Here is an 18,468-nt window from a genome sequence, read left to right as displayed (position 1 = left end):
GTAGCTGCAGGTGGGATTGCTGAAGGGTGGGGGGGACAGAAATCCCTGGGACTGCTGATGGCGGTACCTGCCCCCTGACCTTCCGCGTTCTCGGCGTTCTCATGTGTCTCTCCCTCCCCCTGCCCACTATTCTTTCCTCGACCCCTTTTTCTTTCTCCTTCACCTCTCCCCCCACTAGGGGGCGCGCCTAGAGAGTGTTGGGGGAGGGCCTGTGAGAGTCAGGAGAGGGACTGGGGAGGGGGGGCGAGGAGGCGGAGAAGGAGAGAGAGAAAGGAGGAGGGCCTAGGACCCCACCCTTCACGCAGCTCCAATCTCCAAAGCCCAGGGTAAACGCAACCCCTTCTCCAGACCTGGCGGTTGATTACCGGATGGTGGGGCGACCTGGAGCCTTTAATGGATCCGTTGCTTATGCCGGTACAGACTGGCGCTTTTTAAAAAATATAAATGATATCAGAGTTGGTGAGTTGTGGCCGTTCACAGGCAACAAACTGCCCTGGACTCCAGGTCACACGGATCTGCGCTCTCCACAGCTTGCTCCCGGCCGGAAGCAGCCTCATTCGCTGAGTCCCCGTTTACTTAGCTAGCCCTCAGTAATGTACCTTTGTGCTATTTTCAATTTTGTACTGTCACAAAAACCACAAAAGATTTATCGTTTCCCCCTTACTATCAGCACACGACAGTGCCCGTTAACTCACGCTCTTGCTATCACAGGATAGTATCTCTCTCTCTTTTCATTTTTTGCCAACCCCATGAGTAAAATGCGATACGTGATTGCTTTAATTTGCATTCGTCTGATTACCGGTGATGCACATTCATTCGACAAATACTTCTGTTTGCTGTTGGGCGCTGAGTGAACAGCTGGGAACAGAATGGTCTTCTCCCTCCAAGACTTCTTCTCCTGTGAATTGCCCTAAACCCTTTACTCATTTTTCCGAGACTCATTTACTTCTTGTTGATAGGACCTTTTCATACTTTTGCAGGGGTCTTTTTCACTTGACTTTATTCCACTATCACGTTGACTTAATTACTACTGTTGTAGAGTGTAATATGCCAATCTCTCCTTGTTCCTGGTTTTTACAAACATGTCAAGGCTGTTCTTGTACATTTCTAATTATCGAGGTTTAGACTCAGGATGCCAGACTCGGAAAAACAAACAAACTTTTTTGAACTGTGACCCTGACTCTCCAGACTCATTTGGCAAGAACTGGTGTAAAAGGTAGAGTCCTGTCCTGAAAGATACTGTAATCCGTGTTTACCCTGCATTTATTCAGGCATGGTGTACCTAATCTCGAAAATTTTTATTTCTGCTTACTTCTTGTAGACATTGTGTTCCTGCTTTAATTTGTTCTCCTCCCGCCGCCTGCTCCCCACCCTGAGGGAACACAGGCCAGGACAGCGGACAGGTGCCCCCTGAAAAGTGAGGGGAAAAGAGACAGGGCTGGAGTCCAGAGTCCTGGTCCTGCGGACGATCCCGGGTTCCGCCTCGCCCGCGTCTCCTGCACCGCGAGGGGTCAACAATGAGCTCGCAGCCAGGCCGGGTCTGGAGCAGACAGAGAGCGGGGGCCGCAGGGCCGCACGCAGGAGCTCACTCGTAGGCCACACGGGAGTAGGGTGGGGCTGGTGGAGACTGCCGCTTTCCTCCCCACCCCGCCCTCCTGCAGACAAGGTCCCGGTCCCACCCTCTCATAGGCGGTAGCCGAAGGGATGACGGGCAGCCAGGGAAGCCATTCGGAGCAGGAGCGGGCGGAAAAATACCGAACCCCCACCCCTAGGCCAGGCTCAAACCCTGGAGACTCAGGTCCCCACTCCCACCCGCCTCTGTGCCTCCCGCAGCCACTTCGGCTAGCCTTAGTCCTGGGACGCGCAGTCACCCCCAAACCCCATAGGACTACCCGCTCACACTGAGAAGCCCTTGAGCCGCGGTGGCATCTTCTGCTCCCCCAAGACCAACATCTCCACCCTGCAGGGCTTGCAGCCATGAGAGCAGCCTTTTTGCCTGGGAAGGCATCCTGGAGAGAGGTTGCGGGGACAGGAGCTAAGAGGTGTGTTGCCCAGAGCTGCGAGGGTTCTTTATCCTCTCCCGGTTTCAGGGCCCAGTCGCCCAACTACCTTCTGTGCCCAGGGGCCCTGACTGAGTCCATCATGGTGGGACAGGGTCCCTGCAAGGACAAGATTTCTGTGACCCAGGATCGCAGTTCTGAAATAAGGCAGCAGATGCCTTCTCAGGAGGAAACACAGATCCAGGACCCCCAACTCAGAGTGCCCCAGCCCACCTGGCCCAGATGGAGTGCTCATTATTGACCCCAAACCTGCTCCCCTCTCAGGTCCTTACCCCAGAGGCCTTCAAACCAGAGATGTGGATATCATCTTCTGTATCCTAACCCCAACCATCCCATCCTACCCATCACTGTGTCTGGCATTCTGCCTCCTAACCGTTTCTGGGGCCTATTTCAGGGCAGCTGGAACATTCTCTCACTCCCTTGTCTCATGGACACCTTCATGGCCCTAGAGCCCTCAGGATAGAATCCCTGGTGTATCAATTGTAGGCTTAGCATTTAAAGCCTCTCTGACCAGGGGTACCTGAGTGGCTCAGTCAGTTAAGCCTCTGACTTTGGCTCAGGTCATGATCTCAGGGTCCACAAGTTGGAACCCCGTGTTGGGTTCTGTGCTGACAGCTCAGAGCCTGGAGCCTGCTTTGGATTCTGTGTCTCCCTCTCTCTTTGTCCCTCCCCCACTCATGCTCTCTTTCTCTCTCAAAAATAAACATTAAGAGAAATTAAAAAAAATAATAAAGCCTCTCTGACCTATGTTGCTGACTGCTTGGTCTCACTTCCTCTGCTACACCAGACAGTCCACCATTCTCCAATCTGTCCTGCCTTTTCATACCTCTCAGATCTTACCTCAGACTCAAAATGCCTTTATTCTTTCTTCTCCATCCAGCAAACTACTACTCACTCTTCATGGCCCAACTCCACTGTCCCCTCTCTTAGAGCAAAGCCTTGGCTCATCCATCCCCCCCACCCAGAGTCAGTAATTTGCATCCACATGTCCTCCACCCCACCCTGTCCATTCCTGCTCCATGCTTCTGGCATGACCTATTATCTCATTTGTCAGAGCCTGCCCCAGACCTAATCCGTTCTGCCTAGACCCCAAGCCAGGTACAGAGAGGCGCAGGAACCCTCGGGCCAACACCCTGCTCCCCACCCACTACACACACATACACACATGCACACACACATTGTGGCCTCCCTGCTTCCTACCACCTTCCTCCTCACCTTGCTGTCCTGGTTTCTGCTGGCATTCTTCCTAAACCTTCAAGGGGAGGTAAGTCCTGGATCCCTTCTATATCCTCCACAGCCTCCCTGTGGCATTCTCAGCCTCAACTCACTCATTCAAGCAATTATTTACTAGGAATCTACTATGTCCCAGGCATTGTGCTTCATATATGGAAAACATTTTGAACAAATATAAAGTAAGTACAGATTATAAGCACTGCCACAAAGGAAATAAATCAGATATTACAGTAGAGAATTAGCGATCCCTTTGTATATGGAATTTAGAAAGATCTCACAGAGATGACATTTGAGCAGAGACCTGAGGTGATAAAGGAGCATCTGTGCGGGTATCCAGGGAAACTGCACTGCAGGCAGAGAGGGCAGGAAATACAAAGGTGCTATGTGGGGCAGGGGAGGAGATGCGTGCTTGCCATGTTCTAAGAACAGTGAAGAAATGGGGTGCCTGGGTGGCTCAGTTCGTTAAGCATCTGACTTGGGCTCAGGTCATGATCTCACACTCTGTGAGTTCAAGCCCCATGTTGGGCTCTGTGCTGACACCTCAGAGCCTGGAGCCAGCTTCAGATTCTGTGTCTCCCTCTCTCTCTGCCCCTCTCCTGCTCATGCTCTGTCTCTTTCAAAAATAAATGAACATTAAAAAAATTTTTTTTAAATATGGCTAGGAGTAGTAGATGATATCAGAGAGATGAGGGGTAAGAAAGCTGACCATGTGGACCCTGTAAGCCACAGGAAGGACTTTGACTTTTATGCTGAGATGAGAAGCCAGAGGAGTGGCATGACCTGGACTTTTATGTTTTAACCAGAATCACTCTGGTTGCTCTGTGGAGAATAGACTGTAAGGGGCAAAGGTGGAAGCAGAGAGACAAGTTAGTAGGCATGACTGCATTCATCCCTAACTAATCCCTAACTAACCCATTTCCCTCTGCCTCCATAGTTCTGGCCAGATCCCAGGCCCCCACCATCTCTTGTCTGGGTGCTACAATAGCCTCCTGCTTGGCCTTGCTATCTTCTGTCTGGCCCCTCAATCCTTCCTCTGCAGAACAGCAAAGGGAGCTATTTAAAATGCAAATCTGATTATGTCACTCCTGTCTATTAAAACTTCCATAGCTCCCCATTGCTCTTAGGACAAAGTCTAAAGTCTCAATCCCAGCCCACAAGGCCACATAAGCTGTGGCCCCTGCTGATCCTTGCTGACAGCCCTGCCTCATGCCCTAACTGCAGTCATGCTGACCTGTAAAGGTTGGGTCGTGAAGCTCTCTTCCAGACAGCTGCAGCCTTCCTTGACCCTCCAAGGAGCTTGAAATGAAAATGGAGTCCCTCTCTCTAGTTCTCTGTGTAACAAGCTTTGTTTGCCTCACCTTCATCCTTGAGATCCAAGGAAAGGACTAAGGGCAGGAGAAACCCACATGCTGCTTCACGCCAGCCCTCCTTCTGGGCCAAGGATCCAGGCCTTCCAGAGGGCACAAGAGCCTGGCCCTGAGCTCACAGCTGATGAAAAACTGAGTTGGGGGACGTTGTGACCTGCGCTGTGATGACCAGATGACTAGGCTGTGGGCCCAGAGTCCCTCTGCCCACCTGGGAAGTGACCTGCCGCCTCCTCAGCCTTGGGGTCTCCCTGCCCAGCTTACCTGCATGCTGGCTCCATTTCAGACTACTCGTTTTAACCCAGGGTAACACTCTTGCCATTGGGCCCCAGGCCAGACTCTGACTTGCTCCTCACAAGTCTGAATAATTTCCTGATTTATCATTTTCCCACATACTATTCAGTATTTTTCCACACAATATTCCTCAGCCCCTCTGAATGGAGTTGGAAGTCTAACAAGGATTGAGGGTAATAAAGGGGCCTCTCTAACAAGCAACGATTATTCTCCTGTGCCCCCTTTACCACAAGTGGGAAACTCTATTTGAGTCCCCACAGAAATCAAATTTCTTCTTTGCTTCTATCTAACATACGATTTGCAACCATTTGTGGTTGAAGGCAGAGGCTCAAAATCCCAGGAAAGGCTGCCAGAGGCCTCACCTGTTCCCATAGGGTCTGGGGTCAGCCTGAGCCACTCGGGCTCAGAAACCTGACTGACCAGCCCTGTGAGGGGGTCTGTCTCCCCAGGCAGCCACGGTTATTCAAGTTCTGAGGCTGAATCACTGCACCACACACCAGCTTCCTCACAGACAAAAAAGCAGCCGTAGAAGGACACTCAGCTGCTTTCCAGGGCATGTTTGGCCTAAGGGCATGTTTTCATGGGAAGCCAGAGCACAGCCACAGACTTAGAGAAAGGGATTCAGGTTGTATAATAACTGTAACAAAAGCTGATGTGTCCCAGGCCTTCATCCCGGAGTCCTTAGTGAACTGATATTACTCTTCTTTAATCCTCACATCAACCGGAAAGGAAGTATAGTTATTATGCTCATTTTATGGATGAGTGCAGAAATGTTGAGAAACTTGCCAGTCTCACGTACTAGTGACCTAATCTTGATGGCAAGGGGGCTCAGGGTAACCACAAGTACTCATCTTCCCTGGAGAGCACTGCCTGCCCTACCAATGATCTGGTGACTCCGACTAGGTCACTTCTGAAGGGTGCTAATCTGTCCATCTACTACCCCCACATCAGTAATCTTCCCTGCCTCCTCTCCCTCCCTGATGCCCATATCCGTCTGGTCATCAAAACCTGCCCTTGTCACCCTGCCCTTGCCACCTGAAAAGCTCCAGAATCCATCTTTCTTGGCCACTAGCACCACCACCCTCTTGGATGCCTAGAACATTCTCCCTGATGTCTCTGCTTCCACCTTAGCTCCCTTCCTTGCATTCTCAATTTGGCCACCAGAGGGAACTTTCTAAAACACAGATCTCATTAGGGTTTGTTCTGACTCTCCTTGGCCTCAGAATTAAAACTAACACCAAGTAACAATTAGGAACTTTTAGGGGCACCTGGGTGGCTAAGTTGGTTAAGCGGCTGACTCTTGATCTCAGCTTAGGTCATGATCTCACAGTGTGTGAGATCGAGCCTCACATCATGCTCTGTGCAGACAGCAGGAAACCCGCTTGGGATTCTCTCTTTCTCTCCTTCTCTCTGCCCCTCCCCTGCTCAAGCAAGTTCTCTCTCTCTCCCTTTCTCTCAAAATACATTTAAAAAGTTCAAAAAAAAGTTTTTACAGTTTAGCATGTTCTAGCCACTGCCAACCTTTCCAACCTCATCCCTCTGCCTTCTTCCACCACTGGTTTAGGGCTCACACGGGCAAGGGTCTGAGCTGGTTCAGACCGTTTTGGTGCCAGGAAGTGGCCCAAGACACACATTTGTTGACTGCAGGCCCTCTTGAACAGAACCAGCAGAAGCAGGAGTTCATTCTATTAATGAGGCAGCCAGGGCCCACCTTTCTCATGCTCCTGAGCAGCATCCCACGAGGAGCCGCACGGGCTGCATCCTCCCCAGTCATCTCCGACTAGGATGACCAAACACGGCACCTCCTCCTTCAGCTTCAGATCCTCCAGGCCCACTGCTCACTGCAGGCACTGAAGCAGCAGCCAGCTTTTCTGAGGTGGCCCGATCTCACTTCTCACGTGGTGCTCCTGGACTTCTCTGACACTGAGGCGTGGAACACACACAGAAACCTGCCCAACACTCACGCATGTGCAATCTGGAAGTGTGGGGCATTCAGCAGGCGAAGGGGCACCCCTGAGCCAAGAAGGGATCAAAACCTATGGATAAATGTTGCCTACTTCTGAACCTGAGAAAGACATTTCTGAGACACGTTCCTCCAGTTTCCCACAACCGTAAACACCCCTATGCTGTACACTTGCAGTTGCATTTCTTCCCTCTGTCACCCTCTGCAGTCCTTTACTCCTGTTCTCATAGATCCATTCCCAAATAGAAGGCAGACATGCAAGGGAGGGATTCTACAACTGGAACATTCACCTATCAAACAGGGTTAAGGAGTCACTTAACTATTAGTGAGTAGGCTCGTAATAATCCCCGGCATGGAATGCAAAACTCCTATCCATGGTAGATTAGAATGACATACAAGTAGAAAATGAAACATTTGGCTTGTATCAGTGTTTTTTAACCAGAAGCAGTTTTACCCAACACCCCCCTCCCCGCCCCGCCCCACTCCCCACTCCCTCCCCAGGGTACTGTCTAGAGATATTTTGTCATCACAACTAAAGGGCAGTGTTACTGACATCCAGTAGGGAGAGGCCAGAGATGCTGCTACACACCCTAAAATGCACAGGACAGCCCCCCCCCCACAACAAACAAGAATTATCTCCCAAAACCTCAATAGTGCCAAGGTTGAGAAACCCCAATTATGGCACACAGAATGCATGAGGACAATGGTGATTACAAGGATCAAAGAGTTGACTAGCTTTTGCTAAGTGCTTTAGAAGCCTTGAAAAAAGAAAATGATAGGCCCAAGTCAGGCAACTATAAACTCAAGGCACACTGTGTAAGCCAGGAAGTCTCCATGGCAGTTCCTAAAGAGACCCTCATCTCCTGCAGCCACAGGGAAGATTGTGCTGGAAATCAAAACCGGGATTAAACTGATTTAATTGTAAGAGTTGGACAGCCACATCAAAAGGCTGCCTTTACAGTTTAGATGGATCTCCTGTGACAAAGTGATGGCCCTGAAAGAAAATGCATAGGATCCTGGAACGCAGAATAGAGACATTTGGGTAAATTAATGTGAGAATTTTGAATTCCTAGATTTCCCTAAATCTTCAAGGTCAACAGCAGCAGCTCTCTTCCCCTTGCTATAGGAGAGTAGCTTTCCTATCTGGGAATCCTGCCAAGACTCCTCCTGAGGCAAGTAGCTCCAAAGATGATGCTTATCCTCCTCAAGATCCTTCCCTGCCCACCCCCCACCCCCCAACTGCCTCCAGACCAACAACCAAGGTGAAGTCTCAGCACAGCCTAGGTGGGAGAGTATGATCCCTGATCCACAAGGAAACAGCATACACACTGAAAAAAAAAAAAACAAAACAAGACCTGTGTTTGGGTGGAAACAGGGGTAACATGTGGGACTTTATTAACCTAGGAGCACTCTCTCATTATTCTGGGTTTAACATCCAAACAAGGATGAAGAAAAACACCTTCATTTCCTTTGGTCAAAGAGGGCTCTTTGACACTTGGACACAATTATGGCCTACAGAAATAAGGTAGAGAAGCCAGAATTTTCTTGACACTCTATGAAAGGAGTCAGAAGGCTGAGGGGAGTGAGCATATATTTATCATGCAAGACCAGAGAACCTATCATCAGACTGCATTCCCAAGGCAAGTACAGTGGGCGACTCCCTTCTCTAAGGCAATACACAATGCACAAGTGAGGACCCCTAGTGTCAGTGAGGATAAACTTCTAGAATAGCAGAGGCTGAATAGTGACACAATCAACAGGGGCAGGGTGGAGGTCATTACAAGACCAAAGTAGCAATCAGCATGCTTTGGCCTATAGGTATGTGGTGATGGCTAATTGACCATGGTGTTCCTAGGACTTAAATAAATGGGAAGATAACCAGGTGTTCCTTGTGTAACAATCTCACCTCCAAAATCAAGAGCTAGTGAGCAGAAGGCTGAAGTGGTGCCATAATGGAAAATAGTTTTTTCTCATAAATTTCCCAGATATAGGTCAGTTCACAGGCTCCAAGCCTATTGATTGAAAACAAGACCAAGTCTCCTTAAGGAAAAACCAACCTATACTGCCAAAAGTATATATGAAAATTATTTCTCTAATCTCTTCCCACAAAGGATCTGTGGCTATCTTAGTCCACTCAGGCTGCCATAGCAAAATACCACAGACTTGGAGGCCTAAACAACAGAAATTTATTTCTCACAGTTCTGAAGTCTGGAAACTCCAAGATCAAGGTGCTGGTGGATTCAGTTCCTCATGAGAGTCTTCCTGACTTGTAGATGGCCACCTTCTTGTGAGCTCTCCAGTGTTTCTTTCTTATAAGGTCACTGATCCCATCATAAGGGCCCCACCCTCATGATCTCATCTAAACATAATTAGTTCCCAAAGGCTCATTTCCAAATATGATTGAGGATTAGAGCTTCCACATATGAATTTGGGGGAGACATAGTTCTGTTCATAGCAGTGATCTTTTACCAGATCAACTCTGGCCTGGAGAAAGGGAAAGTCCTAGACCTTTCAAAGGATTCAAGAGTATGAGCTAGCATTGATGCCAAGGGTTGGGAAACACCATCATGGTCCCCCAGTTAGATTGGAGGCTCTTGAAAGCCAGGTGGTAAACAGAGTTCTCATTCAAACAGGTCTAACAGATGTAAAGATCCATAGTGTAGTGGTCCCTAAGTGCATAACTGGGATAGCTATGCTGAGCAGCTGGCAAGACCCTAATATTTATTCCCTGCCCTAATAACTAAGAGCCATTAGGGTATGTAGGGACAACTAGCAGCCTCTAACGTGCCCACATTTTTGATAAATTTATTAAATCAGAAATAATACCACATCCTGGGAGACGCTGCAAGAATTAGCACCAACACCAAAGATTTTCTTTTCAAAATCCCTCAGTAAGAGTATCAAAAGCTATTTGCTTTTCTGTGGGATGAATAGCAGTACATATTCACTTTCTTGCCCCTGAACTATGTCAATTCTCATGCTCTCTGTCATAATATAGTACTTAGTGACTTTGATTATATTGATATTCCCTAAAACATCATGATAGTTCATAATTGATCACATAATGCTAATATGACCTAATGAGCAAGAATAATCAAGTACTCTAGATGTCCTAGTAAGACACATGCATGCCAGAATTTGAGAAATAAAAAGTATGAAGATTCAGGGCCTTCCACACTGGTAACATTTTTCTCTTACCCTTTTGTTCTGCAATGAGTTAAATGTACATAAAAATAAACAAACTAGAAAATAAACCCTTAGATCCACCATCATGGCCAATTCTATTTCATCTATATCCTCATTTGCTTCTTCTATCCCATAGTATTTTGAAGCAAATTGGTAAAATTATTGGGGAACCAGTAGTATGGAGTATGCCAGGCAATCCCCTATAAGGTTAAGTCAAGTTGTTGTAACCTGTACCCTCGACCACTAATAAAGACTTGGTGCTTGGTGAGAATACTACTCTGATCCATTTATTGAATGCCTTGGAAGGCTCCCAATTCTGAGTGAAGCCCAGAGCAAGAGAGAGCTCTACAGTGTGTACAACTATAGTACAAGGTTCCTTACTATTCTGTCCATATGAACCAGCAGAATCAATGGTGCTCATGGTGATAAGAATGCTGGGATGCTGGGTAGAGCCTCTGACAAGCTCTAATAAAAGGGTTTCAGTACAGATCTCTAGAGTTCCAGGGCAAGGTCATGTCTTCTGCAGCAGAAAGCTATTTGTCTTTAGAAAAGCAGCTATTTGGCCACAGTAAAAAACTAAATGCTTGGCAGTGGGACATCAAGGGTCTGTACAGCTAGAGATGTCTAATGTTAACTGAGTATTGCCAAATTCTATCAACTTACAACGTTGAGCAGGCACATTGGCAATTCATCATGTAATAGAAATGGTAGCATTGTGACAGGACTGAGCAGGTCCACGGTGTTCATGTAAGTTTACGAACAAGTGGCTCAGACTCCTATGACACCTACCTCAGCTATGCCAGTCCTTTCCCCTCAGCTCAAACTTTGGTCTTGTGGGGGTGATTCTCTACAACCAAATAATAGTGGGGAAAAATACTCAGCCCTCACTCACAGACGGGTTAGCTCGATGCTAGCCAAAAAATGGATCCTTACTGAAACAAAGCCCCACTCTGGCCCTAGACAGTGGTGAAGGGAAATCCTTTCAGTGGGTGCACCTTTAAGTAGTGCGCTTGGGCATTTATTTTGTATGGGGGGCAAAATGGCTCAAGGTATGGATTTACATTTGCTGATGGGCAGTGTCAAACAGTTTACTTGGGTGGAACCTGTTCAGCTGTCACACATGTGCAATCTAGAAGTGCAGAGGAGTTAACTAATGGAGCCAGAACTGGGAAACAAATGCCTCCTCATTCCATATGGCTCTTTAGAAGGTCCCATTGGGATCTCTGTCACCCATAGCAGTGAGGTTTGGGGAAAGGCTGAGGCAAATGTGAAACTAGTGAGACACTTGTGTCAGATGGAAAATTTAAAGGGGCACCAAGAAATTCCATAATCAAAAGAAATAATATTTTAATATTGCATTTAAAAAAATCAAAATCAATATAAAAATCCATGATCATGATCAAAGTAAAGATTAGGATCAGTATTACTAATTTTTTTCCTTTGGCCTCAGGATCCAATGTTTCAGCACAGCATAATCACTGACCCTGGTGCCAATAACCCCTCGGTTACACAGTCTTTTCTGGCCTTACCTTCTTTCCTGTTCACTCTTCTGAGCCCCTCACTCCTTTTCCTGGGATCATTGCTCAAAATGAACCATCTTCACATAAATTCCTATCTCAGGCTTTGCTTTTATATTGAGGGAGAGGAGGAAGGATGAGATTCAAGCTAAGTAACACAATGGCCACATAAAATATTATTTAAAGGATACTTTTGGAAGTAAAGGGATGTGCTATTAATAATTTTGCAGGATTAACATGCATAAATCAGACCTGTCCTAGCACATCAGGACATATGGTCTCATTACAGAAAAGGAAACAGGAGGAGAACCTCGGTGTCTCAGTCGATTAAGTGTGGGAGTTTTGATTTCTACTCAGGTCATGATCTCACAGGTACTGAGCTGGGGCCCTGCCCTGCACCCTGCACTAGGTTTATGCTGGGCATGGAGCCTGCTTAAGATTCTCTCTCCCTCTCCCTCTACTCCTTACCTGGTCCCTCCCTCTCTCTCTCTCTCTCTCTCTCTCTCTCTCTCTCTCTCTCTCTCAAAAACATAAGCTTAAAAAAAAAAAAAAAGGAAAGGAAACAGGTTCTAAGGGAGTGAGAAAAGGAATGAGAAACCAGCCTAAGAGGAGGGGTTAGACTGAAAACTACATAAACTGAGGCAGAAATGTCCCTCAGCCACTTAAGAAGGACCTGGAAAGCAAACACACTTGCACACAATCTCCAAAAAGGTAGAACCTTGAACCTGTCAACCTCATCTGCCTGCCTTCTGCACCCCAGGACTCAGACCACAGCCCCGGGCTAGTTCACACAACAGCAGGGGGACTTTGGCAGGCACTGAACTATTTGAGGCCCCTACTCTGGTTTCCCTGCCAGATCTGGCCAAACTAGACCTTCTCCTCCTCCCTCTCTCCGTTCCTGGACTGGGGGCGGTCCCTTCTGCAACCCAAAGGCCTTCCAGTCCAAGAAGGCTCTGCCAGTCAGCCCCAATAAAGAGCCCCGGGGGCATGGGGAGAATGAAGGGATCCAAATCAGACCCCAGAGGTGGTGACAAGAGCGCCTCCATTACTGCGCTCTCACACAGGGCCAGACTTCGTGTTGAAGTCCTCTAGAAGTCCTCTAGAAACCCCAGCGGGATCCTGGACCGACCTGATAGCCCCTGTCCCCTACCTCCCTTCCTCAGCGCCTGTCTCTGACGCAGTGTGACCTTGCTCATCCCTTCCGGGCTCTGGGCCTGTTCCCCCCTTTTCTTAAGGTGAAGCTCCAGGCTGGCCAGAAGACGCTTTCCGGAGCAGCGCGGGATGGTGATTGAGTCCGGCCGTCCTCGTCCTCGGACGGGTGGGGAGTGAGCGCCCTGTCAGCCTGGTGCCAGCGCAGAGGTCGCACTCCTGTCACCCTCGCGCTCACAGAGGCTTCTCCTGAGCACCGACTCCACGGACTCGCCGTCCGCGCGGCGCCCGAGGACACCTGAACTCGGAACCAGGATTGGAAGGGCCACGCACGGAGAGACCCCTGCCCCAAGAGAGGCCTGGAGCGACGCCCACGGAGAGGGCCAAGGGCCGACTTCTCCAAGACCTCGCTGTCCGGCCTCGGCTCCTGCCTTTCGCCCGCTCTCCCCTTCGGAGCTTCGGCCTGGGACCTCCGCACTTGGGGTCGCGGGCGACTTAGCGTGCGAGGGAGCGGAGCTTTGCCTCACCGGGCCGCTGGGAGCCCAGGGCGGCTCAGGCGCGGGGTCGCAAGGGCAGGGGGGCGGAGCACCAGGCGGAGCCGGCGGGGAGCCCCACCCCTCCCGCGCGGCCGCCCTCCACTCCCCTCCCCGCCCCTGCCGAGATGGGCTTGTGGTCCGTAGTGCCTCCCGTGGCGTCTAGCTTTGCGACCGGGAGAGTTCCAACGCACGCAGCCTGTTAACCGGGAACCCTCCCCGGTCGTGGGCCCCAGTTTTCCGCAGCCTTCCACGACTCCGAGAACGTTCTGACACCCTCGGGGAACGCTCTCTGCTGCACGACTCGGTACGGGGACCGCTCTTCGCACCCCTTGTTGCTGGGGCAGACCGACGGTGGGAAGCATGCGGGACTACGACGAGGTGACGGCCTTCCTGGGCGAGTGGGGGCCCTTCCAGCGCCTCATCTTCTTCCTGCTCAGCGCCAGCATCATCCCCAACGGCTTCAATGGAATGTCAGTCGTGTTTCTGGCCGCCACCCCGGAGCACCGCTGCCGGGTGCCCGACACCGCGAACCTGAGCAGCGCGTGGCGCAACCACAGTATCCCGCTGCGGCTGCAGGACGGTCGCGAGGTGCCTCACAGCTGCCGGCGCTACCGGCTGGCGGCGATCGCCAACTTCTCGGCACTGGGGCTGGAGCCGGGGCGCGATGTGGATCTGGAGCAACTGGAGCAGGAGAGCTGCCTGGATGGCTGGGAGTTCAGTCAGGACATCTACCTGTCCACCATCGTGACTGAGGTGGGTGTGTCAATGATCCTTCATCTGCCTCATACCCCTTGAGACTCCCTGGCAGTGCCTGGGTCCGCGTTTCCCACTTGCAGTCAAACCTGACTGGCAAGCAACTGGGTTATGCTTCTCAAACACGTGTGTGCTGCGCATGAGCAGGGCTCGAGTGAGGCTTATTCCTGAGCGGTCCAGTCTAATATGGAGGGGATGGAGCAGGGAGTGTTGTCGCCAACTGTCTTTCCCTTTTTGAGTTTCACAACAGATGAAATTGTTTCCCAAGAGGCCCAGTCCCAGGCTGCTCAGATGTACAGTCTGATTCAAGTTCCTGCTACTCACATGAGGAGGGGTGTGGGGATCTCTGCTGAACCCAAGTGCATACACAGAGAAGAGCCTTGTTGCAGGGCAGGCTGTGGGCAGGTTTGACCTGTTTCCTGGCCACAGAGGTCTGGAAGAATCAAAGGGTCTACTGTTCTGCCATACACATTTTGGTGAAGCTTGGGGTCCTATCGTGAGGCTCCAATTTCTCTGAAAAGGAGCAGAGGACCTTCTGATGCTGACTGGCTGCAGGGGCCATAGGAGCCATAACTCTGGCCCCAACGTACTCATAAAGAGACTGACTCACAGAGACTCTTCTGAGCATAGGATGCAGGGGCCCGCAGGGGTTCCAGTTTATGCCATTAGCACCTTAGGATCCTAAGTGGTTTGGTGGCAAGTTTTCTGTTTCAGGAGTCAGGCTACACACATACTTTGTCCCTTACACTTCTTGCTTCACATGTGCTATGGGCCACAAGATGCCGCGTCCTTCTGAGGGGGGCATACCCAGACCAGTTTCCTGCTGTTGATCAGACAGTTAGGATTTCCCAGCTTCTGGCCCTGCCCCTGCTCTGTGTTCCTCCCAAGAAAAACCCCAGTGTGGCCCCTCTTAGTCCTTAATCCTCTTGTCTCAGAACAATGTAGCAATCATCAGACACTATGTCTGGCCTTATGCTGGGCACTGGGCTAAAGACAGTTGGGGTGTAGGGGCTGCTTTCAAATCTCACATGCCCCTGGGGCACACTGGCCAGGTTACAGAGAGGGCTAACATTAACTCTGGTTAGTAATAGGATTCTGGAGCCTGAATTCAAGTTTGGCTGACCTGCTGTGTGACCTGGAGCAGTATATTACTGTCTCTGTGCAGATAACAGGGTGAGGGAAGACTCCAAGAAAAAGTGATAAAATTAGAGCTGAGTCTGGAAATATGAGTAGAACTTGCCCAAGCAAAGAACATGGCAGATTCTGTGGAAGGAATTCCCATAGATCCAGGCAGCTGGTGTTCAGGGGATGACAGGTGAGGCTAGATATGCCTACAGAGATCATTTCACAGTGGTCACTGTAAAAATGTTGACTAATTGACTTTATTCTGAGAGCAGTGAGGAAATAATAGGGGTTCTAAGCAAGGGGTAACATGGCCAGATTTGGGTTTTCAGCAGAAGCTTACTCTAGCTGCTATGAAAAGCAAGAAGACCAGTGAGGAATCTGTGGGAGTTTCCTTGGCAAGAGACTGGTGGCCAGCCAGGGGTGGTGCCTACAGGATCTATAGGACCTGTGGAAAGTGGGCTCAGCCTGTGACCCACCTCTGGATCCCCCAGCATTGCCACCAGGCCTACCTTGGACCCTGAAGTGACTGTGCTTCTCTGGCATTGATCCCCTAGCAGGGGCTCCTAGTGCCCACCCCCTTCCCACAGCCTGGTCCTGGGGTATCTAAGACTGGGGATCAGCTCACTCCACCTCAATTCCTGTAACTTGAGCTAAAGCTGGCTCCACTAGCTGCAGCCCCCATAAAAGCTGGTCTGAACTCTTTTCTCTTCCTCGCTGGTGTCATTGACCTCATGGTGTGAAGGGTGGGTAGCTGCTCACCTTCAAGGCCATAGCTCCTCCTGTTGTGCCCTACTAAAGGATCCTGTGGGCACCTCTGGGGATGCACATCATCACACACTCACATGCAGGAAAAGGGTTTGCTTTTCTCAGCAAGCTTTCCCTTCCTTGCTTCTTTTTTGGTGGAAGAGTAAAATAAAAGACAAATGGATACTGGTGTTTGGGAGGAAGGAGAGGAGAAGCACCTCTGAGTAGGTGAGTAGGGGGAGGTGGTTCTCCACAGAGAGATGGTGACACAAGAAGAAGTTCTGGAGTCGGACTTGAGGGCCAGTTCTGACCCCACCCCTAGCCACTTGGCTGACTTCAGCAGTTACATCACTTTTCAAAGCCTCAGTTTCCTTAACTACGAGAGGAGATACAAGCATGTGAAAATCTGCTCGACATTACTAATCAGTAAGGAAATGTAATCAACACCACAGTGAGGTATCACCTCACACCCATTAGGATGGCTGTTATATGGAGAAATTGGAATTCTTGTGCACTGTTGGTAGGAGTGTAAAAAGGTGTAGCCACTATGAAAAACAGTATGGCAGTTCCTCACAAAATTACAAGTAGTTTACAAGTTGGGAAAACTAGGCAGTCACTTCTGAGCTGGGTACCACTTCTCCTAGGCCCCATGCTCCAGAGGCCCTGTGAGAACCTTTTTTTGGTAAGGACCAGCTTTCTGTGGCAGGCTGCCAGTGGCCTGAGGCAGGCATGCTGCTCCATCATCCAGGCTTCTGTCCTCTCCTGAAGTTGGCTGCATCCTCTAGGAATCCGTGGGTGGAGCTGCTGGTGGCTTTGCCCTTGAGCATGATACAGCCTCCAGCAAAGGGCCTGGGCCTCTAGGGGCACTAGACTCATGCCATCTTTCCTGGGACCTGGGGTCAGGGCACAGACAGAGGAGGACACACTGATTCTCCACCCATAACCCAAAAGTATGAGGTAGGAACATGAGGGCCTCATCCTCTGCTAATAGGGCGCTTATGGGAGGCATTGGGAGTAGCAGAGGAGGGACTATGAAATAGACTAAGGTTGATATCTGGTTGCTACTACATGGGACTACATACCACAGGATGTGCCTCCTCTGAGGCCTGGGTGGCCTCTGGCAAAGGTGAAAACTTTGAGCAGTAGGCAGGCTTATGCAGTTTTCTTTCTGTCAGGCCTAGAAGCTACCAGGAAATGCTGCTGGTGAGTGTAGAGACTAGCAGCTTGGCTGTCAGGACAGCCTGAATATTATTAACCAAGTTCACACTCTAGCTCTCTGTCACATTCCAGAGGGGACAAGGTATGGGATCTACACCTCCAGCCAACACCAGCGAGATTTTCAGAAAGATCTTGCACAGAAAACAAATAAAAGAGACTCAGGGGCTTCCCCTAGCTCTGATCTGAAATTGCTTCCTGTTTGTTTATCAGCTGCCTCACCCCAAACAGTTTGTGCGTTGCCTCTCAGCTGTGCTCCTCTGACAATGGCCACCAGGATCTCAGAATGTGCTTTTGTCCGGAGGCTTCTTCACCCACATCTCCTGCCAAGTTTCTGGATAAACAAACTTTGTCCATCCCTCCTGGTGTACAACAGAACGCTCACACAGAGTCCAAGAGGTAGGGTGGTGTATTGACAAAAACAAGGCTCTGGCAGGGTGGGTCACAGGAGCTGCACATGCCTCTGAGTGGACTATAATTTCGTCCTGGCAGCAAGCTAAATTCACTTCATATTCCGGGCTAATGCAGGGCTGCCTTGTTATCTGAAACTTTGGTCTGGTTTTAAGTATGTCTCTGGAGCCCAAAAGAAGAGCAAGAAAAGCACGCATTTGGAGTAGAGATGGTGGAGAGAGATTGGAGGCTCTTGGGAAGGGCCAGGTTGACTCACATGCCCTAGCGATGGCCACAGATAGCCTGAGGCTGGCGGCTTTTGCTGTGTATTTGTAGGACTGGAGGTCAGGTTCACAGTGGCACCTTCCATAGCTTCCCCTCAGTGCTGGAGGGCTGATACAGACCCCATCTCACTCACTTCTGTTCCCAGAGTGGAGCCTAGGAGATGTGTGGTGGATCCGATGCCAGGCTGCACGGGGGAGAGCCGGGTCTCTGAGTCCCCTTCTCTTTCCTTCAGGTGCCTCCACTCCCATCCTTACCACCCCACTCAAACTTTTGCTTTGGTTCAGCCTCTAGTGACCACAGAGCTCTCCACTGAGGCCTCCCCACCTATGGTTGTTTTTTCTTTACCTGTAATCTGAAGAAGGAAGGATACTGAGGACATTTTAAGGTTTAGTGCCCCCCTCCCCCCCCCCCCCCCACCGCCACTATCCCCTGAGCTCCGAGTTGTAGAGGCTTTATTCCTGGTGAGTACAGCCAAGAAATTGGGGAATCCCATCCTCTACTTGGCTCCTACTCATATAGTGGCAGCTCAAGCCCAGATTCCACAGGCTGAGAATACTGGGGCCCTGGTTGTGCTTGTCCCAGATTGTTTGTAAGGTAAGATGTTCCATCCCAGGAGAGTCAAGCCGAAAAGGCAGAGGCTACCATCCTCACCCA

The 18,468-nt window shown here is 50.0% G+C and overlaps 2 protein-coding genes across 3 annotated transcripts in view; one reads left to right on the top strand and one right to left on the bottom strand.

Annotated features, from left to right (window-relative positions):
* The window catches only part of P4HA2 (prolyl 4-hydroxylase subunit alpha 2), an 86,018-nt gene extending 74,264 nt beyond the window's left edge, over window positions 1-11,754 (bottom strand). The window contains exon 1 of the mRNA XM_086704531.1: window positions 11,630-11,754. The gene's annotated coding sequence lies outside the window, so the exon portion shown is untranslated. The remainder of the gene's footprint in view (window positions 1-11,629) is intronic.
* An 822-nt stretch (window positions 11,755-12,576) lies between these two features.
* Window positions 12,577-18,468, top strand: part of SLC22A4 (solute carrier family 22 member 4) — a 43,083-nt gene continuing 37,191 nt past the window's right edge. For both annotated transcript variants that reach the window (XM_086704514.1, XM_025924132.2), the window contains exon 1: window positions 12,577-14,055. In XM_086704514.1, the coding sequence (XP_086560640.1) occupies window positions 13,663-14,055 (393 nt within the window). In that variant the 5' untranslated portion in view covers window positions 12,577-13,662. The remainder of the gene's footprint in view (window positions 14,056-18,468) is intronic.

The sequence above is a fragment of the Puma concolor genome, chromosome A1, assembly GCF_028749965.1.
Source record: "Puma concolor isolate L17-30 chromosome A1, mPumCon1.1.hap2, whole genome shotgun sequence".
In the NCBI taxonomy this organism is placed as follows: domain Eukaryota; kingdom Metazoa; phylum Chordata; class Mammalia; order Carnivora; family Felidae; genus Puma; species Puma concolor.
This window is presented reverse-complemented; position numbering and strand designations above follow the sequence as displayed.